The sequence below is a fragment of the Phycodurus eques genome, chromosome 15, assembly GCF_024500275.1.
Source record: "Phycodurus eques isolate BA_2022a chromosome 15, UOR_Pequ_1.1, whole genome shotgun sequence".
NCBI classification, from domain to species: domain Eukaryota; kingdom Metazoa; phylum Chordata; class Actinopteri; order Syngnathiformes; family Syngnathidae; genus Phycodurus; species Phycodurus eques.
In genome coordinates this window covers 23885270-23894807 of record NC_084539.1, presented here as the reverse complement: position 1 = coordinate 23894807, position 9538 = coordinate 23885270, and the positions used below count along the sequence as shown (strand labels likewise).

Here is a 9538-nt window from a genome sequence, read left to right as displayed (position 1 = left end):
ATAGTGAATCTCGTGCGACTTGCCGGCTTGACGTTGAACCTGCGTAACGTGTTTAATGTGTCAATATTGAAACGCGCGTGGCGTTTACACAGCCGCGGATGACGCAACTGCACTCTTGCTTTGGGCTGTTATTGCGCAACACTTATGGCGAACGTATTGTCGGGAATGTACGCGGGCCGAACGTGATCACTCGGGGTTGACATTCTGCATCAGCTGGGCAAGCCACCATTTTCTTTTACAAACATAAATAAGGCAGGAGAACGTCCTCAAAAAGGCAATGCCTGGGCACAAGCGCAAAAGAGGAAGCGAGGGCCGCACTTGATTTAACTTCCGCTACTCTCGCGCCGCGTCCAAGAAGTTACGTACGGCGGCACGGTGAACGACTGGTTAGCACATTTACCTCAGAGTTGTGAGTTTGTGGGTTCAAATCCGGCCTCGCCTGTGTGGAGTTTGCATGTTCTCCCCGTGCCTGCGAGGCTTTTCTCTGGGCACTCCGCTTTTCTCCCACATCCCAAAAACATGCATGCTAGGTTGATTGAAGACTCTAAATTGCCCGTAGGTGCGAATGTGAGTGCGAATGGTTGTTTGTTTCTATGTGCCCTACGATTGGCTGGCGACCAGTTCAGGTCATACCGCCCAAAGTCAGTTGCGATAGGCTCCAGCCCGCGCCAAGTCCAGAGAAAAGTCCTTTTGTGGGACTTTCCACATGGCACGGAGCAGGTCTAAGACCGAGACCAACTGAAGACCACGTGAGCAAGCACCAGGCGATGGAGGCCAGGAAAAACTTGGGAGGAAACCTCCAGCAGACCCGAGACTCGGTGTGGGCGGCAGCCGTCTGCCTCGACCACTTGGGTTTGAAAGTTGGAAAGAAGAGACAGAAAGCAAAGGAGCGACAGAGTGAGAGAGATGGAGGGAGAGGGAGACAAAGAGAGAGACAGAGAGAGACTCATAGTGAGATCAGAAGTGAGACAAAAACATGCAGTACTACAACTGTTGCAGTTCAACTAGTAGGGCTGGGCGATTTATCGAAATGTAATGTTTCGCTTCTAACGATCGTAAACATGTAATAATTGAAGAAAAACGATTATTTCGGCGCGGGTTGTTTATGCAAGTTCCCGGGTTGCAAACGCACCCTGTGTTGTTTGTAGCAAGCGTTTGTCGCGTGTTGCTCTGCCCTCCCCGAGCGTGCGTTAAGCTGTTTATTGATGATGCTGTTTACTGTAAAACAAAAAGAATTACACACAATGAATATTTAAATACAAGACAGACAGTGTTACCAATCACCATCTTATGCTAACAGTCAATGGAAAACCCTATTGACTGGCTAGCTCACATGAGCATTAGATTACAGGATGCATTTACCTTCAAATAAGGAATATACACACACAAATGCCATAGTAACACATACAAACAGACAATATAACAATACCCACAGGCATATATTCTTTTTAATCTGTGAAAAACAAGTTCATTGAAGTTTTATTGTGACTTCTCTTTTTTTTCTTTTTTGCTGACTAAATATGCAGCTTTATGCATGCATCGCACCACACTGCCCCTAAGAGGCCGAGGTGCGTACAGCAGGGGCAGCAGATACAGTCACAGCTCGGTGTAAAAAGACACAAACGCTTTTTTCCTGACTGTCTGACATGAAATCGGATTAAACATGCAAACTTCACACAGGCGAGGCCGGATTTAGTCCCCGGTCCTCAGAACTGTGAGGCACATGTGCTAACCAGTTGTCCGACGATGGCGACGCTCATGCCTGACTGACGCCCGTCCCGCTTTGTGTCCTCAGCATCCGCAGCGTGATGCAGAAATATCTGGAGGAGCGCGACGAGCTGGCCTTCGACAAGATCTTCAACCAGAAGATCGGTGAGTACACGGCAAGCATGAGTCACGAGGAAGGGGGCCTCTCGTTTTCAAATCATGCCACGAGTAACAGTAAGGACACAAATTCTAATTTGGCCATTTTTTTATGCTGCCTTGATGTGTAAATGTCTCCCATCCTGAAACTGCCATGTTTGAAGTCTTATTTTCCGAAGGTTCTTTAAAATTGTAGGCCGTAACAGTAAAGACAATCAAGAGCTAAATAAGTTAGTTTCATGGCAATCCGATGCAAATGTCATCTGAACAACGAGATTTCTTCAACTTGTACAGGAAAAATCATAAAACAGTGAGAACCGCTTCAATTTTAAGACAAAAAGACAAAAGTGCATAACGGTAAAGACATGCAAGTTGCCACACTTTCACAAATTCATACATATTCATTCGTATCTCATAAATAAATAACAGCATTTTATTTTGCTGTCTGCTATTGTGTGAAAGTAAAATGGCAGCCTCAACACAGATCCCTCTGGTGTATAGCAACACCATCATCAGGCTCCCTCCGGTGGCATTAACGCAAAAGACTGCTTGAGTGACTCTTTGTATACCAAGGTGCGTTTGTGTTTTCATGGAAAAGGAGAAAATCCGATTGATACAAACATGTCATCGCTATCTTCACGAAACGTCGCAATTCATCAAACGTCATTTGGGACACTTAACGGTAAAGACATTTTGGCATTGAAAGTTTGAAAATATCAACCTAAGACAATTTAGAACCAATTACTATTAGGGGCGTCATCTGTTCAATGTCAGCAAAAAAACGAGTATCGGATCGGACGAGAAAATCTCCAATTTGACCACTCTTATGGAAGCAGTCTATTCCATATCCAGCAGCGCCCGGATGGCGATCAACACCGCAGCTGCTAAGCTACTAGCATAGTAGCAACAAGGAGGAAAGGCGTCTCTATAGTACCGCGCTCGCGCGGCCGACAACGCCCGCATTCCATAACGTGACCGACGAATTGGCCCGCACGGCCCCTCTGCGTAGCTTGCCGCGCACACATCAAAAATTGTTGCTCCGCGTAGAACGCCACGGAGAGCATCTCTCGTGATTGCTCCGTTTTAGTCACATGCTGTGATGACGTACTCAGCGTGCCCCTTGGTTCTACATACCATCTCCACCGCCGCCTTCTTGATCGATTTTCCAGCATCATTAAACGTATCATCTGGTCATTGTTGTTGCTTTGTTCCTTGTTACGGAAAGGAAAGGAAAAACGGCTACCGGAAATGGAAACCTCCACCCAGTTGTGTCCTATCCAATAGCAGCCGTAGCGACACCCCCGACTTGGAGGTGAACTGCAGTACATTTTCAAAACTGCGCGCGTGGGTTGCGCTCGAGTGTAAAGGCCAACTACGCGCGGGACAGCCGTAGTGACGTCAACGCCTGTCCTAACCACTGCCCGCGCGAGTATAAAGAAGCCTTAAGAGTGAAGGTTGCTTGCTTAAAGTCCTTTATTGCCACTCCATTTGAAGTTCACTATAAAACTAAAACACACGTAAAAAAATAATGACACATATTAAATGTACAAATACATCAGACTTCATTTTTTTCTTTGTTTTTGTTCATAAAAATCGCTTGCTCAAAGTTAACACAATGAATGAAAAACACCATTGAACTCGCAGCTCTTATAGCTCTCAAAATAAGGAATATTGGTCCACAAACGCTGTATAAACACATACAAAAAGGCAATATAACAATATTCTCTGACATATATAATTCAAATTCTGTGAAAAACAAATTACAGTAACAATATTCGATCTTGACTTCTACTTTTTTTAGTTACTGCAAGTGTATCTCACTGCGTGCACCACACTGCACCTTGGAGGTCAAGACGTGGACAGCAGGAACAGCAATTGTCAATATCACAAAATCCCAGTTCAATCAAGAAGTTCAAAAGTGTGGCACTCGCTCGCCGCATGCTAACGCTAGCCCGGAGGAAGCTGTGGCTCCGCACGCACTTCCTACCGCGACAGGAAGTGCGCCAGGGGAACGCGGCTGCCTCGCTGGCGCCCGCGGCAGCGGTACTTACTCTTCTTCGTCTCCGTCGCCTTCTCGAGTCCACCACTCACCCACACCCCGCTGACACTCGTCAGCCCCCCCGAGAATAGGCGGCCTTAATTCTCACTGCATGCGTGCGTGTGGGTTTCCGCTTTTGTAATGGGTCCCACAACAGGAAGTTGCAGTGTGCCACACTTAACTGACTCCCAAGTTTTGCTTAAGTTTTTTTTTTTTTTTTGCACTTGTTACAAGATAAGTTCCATAAAACATTCATAGCAACATAAATAGATACGAAACAAAGGACAAATACGGTAAAAGTTTGGATCCACACACCCTCCGCCACTAAAATGGTTCGACCCATCTGTTCGCTCTGTTAACCACAAAGTCGTCTGGTCCCTAATAACAAAGAAACAAAGTAGGCGCATGCAGCTAAAAAGACAAAATTGGAATCAAAAGGGTAATGCCCGTGTGATCATCATCATCATCATCTTCTTCATCAGTCACCCTTGAGCGAATCAACAAGGTGGCACACGTCTGGTCGTCACCTTTCAAGAACAAGGAAGTAGTCGGTTCTCTAATAGTAAATGCTAGGCCACATCAAGTTAACTGTTCGCCCGCCAGACAGTTTCCAGCGTTCTGGAGGAGCGTAATATGTAGATTTTTGTGTTCGGACAATAAGCGCACTGATCCTGCCAAAGAACAGTTTGCTTCTAGCTTTTTTCATTCTTAGGACAGTAGAGCATGGGTTGCTTTCACCAAAAACATCAGCTTGTGAGCAAAAAGCAGACAAAGTGAGGTTTTTTCTTTCTTTGAAAAACACCACTTTGTGAGTGAAAATGCGCTTTTTTCGGTTGAAAAACCAATTCGAGCAAAAAGCAGAGAAAATGTTTTTTGTTGTTGTGAAAAAACACCAGTTTATGAGGAATAGGAGAGGAATCAAGCTTTTTTGGGGGTGAAAAACACCACTTTGTGAGCAAAAAGCAGAGAGAAAAACAGATTTTTGGTTCAACACACCTGTTTATAAGCAAAAAGTAGAGAAAACTAGCTTTTTTCAGTGAAAAACATCAGTTTTTGAGTAAAAAGCTGAGAAAATGAGCTTTTTTTTGTTGAGGGAAAACACCAGTTTATGAGCAAAAAGCAGAAAAAACCCAGCTTTTTTTCATTGAAAAACCACTTTGTGAGCAAAAAGCAGAAAATTGTTTTTGGGTGAAAAACATCAGTTTGTGAGTCAAAAGCAGAGAAAACCAAGACTTTAGTAGCTTCTGTGTGTTTTTGTTAAAAAGACAGCTTCATAAATCATACATTACGTCATACTTCTGTCCCCGTCCATCCAATGTTTACAAAACGCTAATATTATTGCAGCAATAATCACGCGATGCTCACAATGACAAAACTGTCCATCGAGAAATTGTCTGTTCACTAAAAAACAGCATTTATTGTTATATTTTCTTTCACTTTATAACATTATAAATTGCTGCTATTCTAGCTAACATTAAAAATGACGGCCACCTAATCGTGATTTATTTGCTTGAGTCCAAAGTTCAAGTGGTCAGAAAGACAGGAACACTCTTAAAGGCAACGCAGGTTTAGAAACAGCCAAGTAACAATCAATAAAATCACGCAACTCCCACATTGTTTCTTTTCCTCCGCTTAGTGATGTAAAATGATTTATTTTCCTGAGCAACCTCAGTGATATGTTTTGATTTGAAATGTAGATGTTACATTTGAAGTGAGGGAAGAATGTAAGACGATTTATTTTTGCAGTGATATGGAGTGGATCTGTTTTATGCTTTCATTTTTGGGACTAATGGAATTGCGGAAGAATATGTTTTAACGGGAGTTTGAATAGTTATTCCCTCTCCATGCGATGTTCAGTCACCCGTGACCTTCGACTCACTGGTACACCAATAAAGAGTGATACTGCTACAATATGCTTAATCAATTTGGCAACGACACGCGGAGCTCCATCCGACCCACGGGGGCTCCCGGTGGCGGCCCGCCGCGAGCCAGGACGCCGGCTCGGCAAAGCGGAGGTCCACGGCGAGCGATCCCGGCCCGTAGGTCCGCGTTCGCCGGGACAGAGGCCGGCGCTGTCGGCAAGGCGCCTCTCTCTCGCCAGCTCGATTGTGAAGCGACGCTCGGACGTAGTAGTAGTAGTATTTACGCCGTAGCGAGTTGCAACGCTAACGCGCTCGTTTCAACTGTGGTCAGACGGGCCAGTCTGAGTATTTCTTGAGACGTACACACACGCTCACATGGCTGAGTGTCTAATTGGGTTCGTTTACACTCAGATGAGGAAGTGAAGCGCGGCTCGGCTTCGTACAGATGGCACAAAACTACATTCTAAGTACAACGGCTCGTTATTTTATGCCGAGACAAGACTACGATGATATCGAGGCACTTTTAATTTATTTACAGTATTGTGAATTTTGTGACATCCCTACTTTCACGCTGAGTCGGATCAACTTTCTCAAATTGGATCTGCTGCTCTCACCGACGCCGACGTTGTTTCGGCGCTCTCTTGAATATCCGGACTGCTCTTTGAAACCAAGCTAACGCGAGCCTCCTTCAGCTGAGAGCTCATATTTTGTTCGTATCCCCGTCCGAGCGCATGTCGTCACTGGGCGAGACACTTAACCCGCGTTGCCTATGAACGAATGCGGTCAGAGGGCCCGTAGGTGGAGAATGGCAGCCACGCTTCCGTCAGACTGGCCCCTGCGGGGCAGCAGTGGCTACGCTAGTAGCTTCCCACCACCAGGTGTGACTGAGGAGTGAATGAATAATGCATGAAATTGTAAACCGTCTTTGAGTGCCAAGAAAAGGGCTATACAGTGGGGCAAAAGAAGCATTTAGTCAGCCTCCAATTATACCAGTTCTCCCACTTAAAAAGGTGACAGAGGTCCACAACCTCAAACAATCACACTACAAACTCCACGATGGCCAAGACCAACGAGCTGTCAAAGAACACCAGAAACAAAATTGTAGACCTGCACCAGGCTGGGAAGACAGAATATGCAATGGGTAAGCAGCTTGGTGTGAAGAAATCAACTGTGGGCGCAATTATTAGAAAATGGAAGACATACAAGACCACTGATAATCTCGCTCGATCTGGGGCTCCACGCAAGATCTCACCCCGTGGAGTCAAAATGATCACAAGAACGGTGACCAAAAATCCCAGAACCACACGGGGGGACCTAGTGAATGACCTCCAGAGAGCTGGCACCAAAGTAACAAAGGCTACCATCAGTAACACACTCCGCCGCGAAGGACTCAAATCCTGCAGTGCATGTCCAGGCCTGTCTGAAGTTTGCTAGAGAGCATTTGAATGATCCAGAAGAGGATTGGGAGAATATTATATTGTCAGATGAAACCAAAATAGAACATTTTGGTAAAAACTCAACTTGTCATGTTGGAGGAGAAAGAATATTGAGTTGCATCCAAAGAACACCATCCCTACTGTGAAGCATGGGGGTGGAAACATCATCCTTCGGGGCTGTTTTTCTGCAAACCAGGACGACTGATCCGTGTAAAGGAAAAAATGAATGGGGCCATGTATCGTGAGATTTTGAGGGAAAACCTCCTTCCATCAGCAAGGGCATTGAAAATGAAACGTGGCCGGGTCTTCCATGACAATGATCCTACACTCACCGCCCGGGCAACCAAAGAGAGGCTTCGTAAGAACTAGCAAGTCTCCAGATCTCAACTCCATAGAAAATATTTGGAGGGAGTTGAAAGTCTGTGTTGCCCAGCGACAACCCCAAAACATCATTGCTCGAGAGGAGCTCTGCATGGAGGAATGGGCCAAAATACCAGCAACAGTGTGTGAAAACCTTGTGAAGATTTGCAGAAAACGTTTGACCGCTGTCATTGCCAACAAAGGGGATATAACAAAGCACTGAGATGAACTTTTGTTATTGACCAAATACCGTAATTTCTTGTGTATAATGCGCATTCAAAGCCCCAAACATATGAGCACAACTGTGTGTTTTCTCATTTACTAAATAAAAGTAGGGCTGTGAATTTCAAAAGAAGAGCAAGTAAATAAAAAGAATTCCATCCATCCATTTTCTACCGCTTATCGGAGGTCGGGTCGTGGGGGCAGTAGCTTTAGCAGGGACGCCCAGACTTCCCTCTCCCCAGCCACTTCATACAGCTCTTCCGGGGGGATCCCGAGGCGTTCCCAGGCCAGCCGAAGGATGTAGTCTCTCCAGCGTGTCCTGGGTCGTCCCAGGGGTCTCCTCCCGGTGGGACGTGCCCGCAACAGCTTACAAGGGAGGCGTCCGTGAGGCATCCGAATCAGATGCCCCAGCCACCTCATCTGGCTCCTCTCGATGTGGAGGAGCAGCGGCACTACTCTGAGATCCTCCCGGATGACCGAGCTTCTCATCCAATCTCTAAGGGAGAGCCCGGGCACCATGTGGAGGAAACTCATTTCGGCCGCTTGTATCCGGGATCGATGCAAAGTCTGCATCACTGCAGACGCTGCACCGATCCGCCTGTCGATCTCCCTTCCGTTCTTCCCTCACTCGTGAACAAGACCCCAAGATACTTGATCTCCTCCACTTGGGGCAGGATCTCATCCCCATAAAAAGAATTACGTGTTCAAATGAAGTCCTTAACTTCAGAATAATTATTTGAAAAAAACTAACAAAATACAGAGAATACTTCATGTTTTGATCATATGGGTAGAAGCAAAATCATGCATTCTAAAAATGCATTATACATAGGTAGAAGGGTTTTCCAGAATTTTGAAGTCAACTTTGTGTTATACATGGGTGCGCATAATACACGAGAAACTATGGTGCTTATTTTCCACCATAATTTGCTAATAAATTCTTTAAAAATCAGACAATTTGATTTTCTGGATTTTTTTTCTCTCTCATTTTGTCTCTCATAGGTAAGGTACACCAATGATGAAACTAACAGGCCTCATCTTTTTAAGTGGGAGAACTTGCACAATTGGCAAGTCTGTGACGTACTTTGGCTCTCGCCACTCACTGACAAACCAGTTTACGGTTCGCGTCCTTTAATCTGTTCCAGCCTCCCAGACGAAACAAAACAAAAATGTTTTTTGTAGGGGTGTACCGATCCAATATTAAAAGATCGGAAATCGGTCCGATGTCAGCCTCCCAAACAAAAAAAAATAATAAAAAATATCGGAGCAAATCAGACTTCTATCCAACAGCGCCCGGACGGCGTGCAGTGCCCACATTATCAGGTGCTAACGTACTAGCAAGCAGTAAAAGTGATTGTTGCTTGCTTAAAGTTTTTTTTATTGACACTCCAGTTGCAGTTCATTATAAAACTAAAGACATATTAAAAAGGAATTAAACATTAAATGTTCAATTACATCGCAGACTTAGTTTCTTCCTAAATTTTTACTCAGGGAAAATCGCTAGCTCAATGCTAACACACAATTAGGGTCGGGCATTGTTTGAATTTGATCAATTCTGATTCTTTTAGGGGGCTGGGTCTAAAAAGTTTGCATGATTTAAATAAAGAGTGTCCAAATTATGAACATCCATTTTCTTAGCAGCCCGTAGGTTAGACTAAAATTAACATTTGACTCGGGGTTCTTTATAACCAGTCTCATTCACCACTTTCTTTTTTTGGGTAAGCATACTGTATGCATCAAAACTGCGAACTGAAATTTTT

The 9538-nt window shown here is 44.8% G+C and overlaps 1 protein-coding gene across 4 annotated transcripts in view; it reads left to right on the top strand.

The window, feature by feature from the left end:
* Positions 1 to 9538, top strand: part of grk3 (G protein-coupled receptor kinase 3) — a 56926-nt gene that overhangs the window by 9795 nt on the left and 37593 nt on the right. For all 4 annotated transcript variants that reach the window (XM_061697576.1, XM_061697575.1, XM_061697578.1 and 1 more), the window contains exon 2: positions 1796 to 1872. In XM_061697576.1, coding sequence (XP_061553560.1) covers positions 1796 to 1872 — 77 coding nt within the window. The remainder of the gene's footprint in view (positions 1 to 1795; positions 1873 to 9538) is intronic.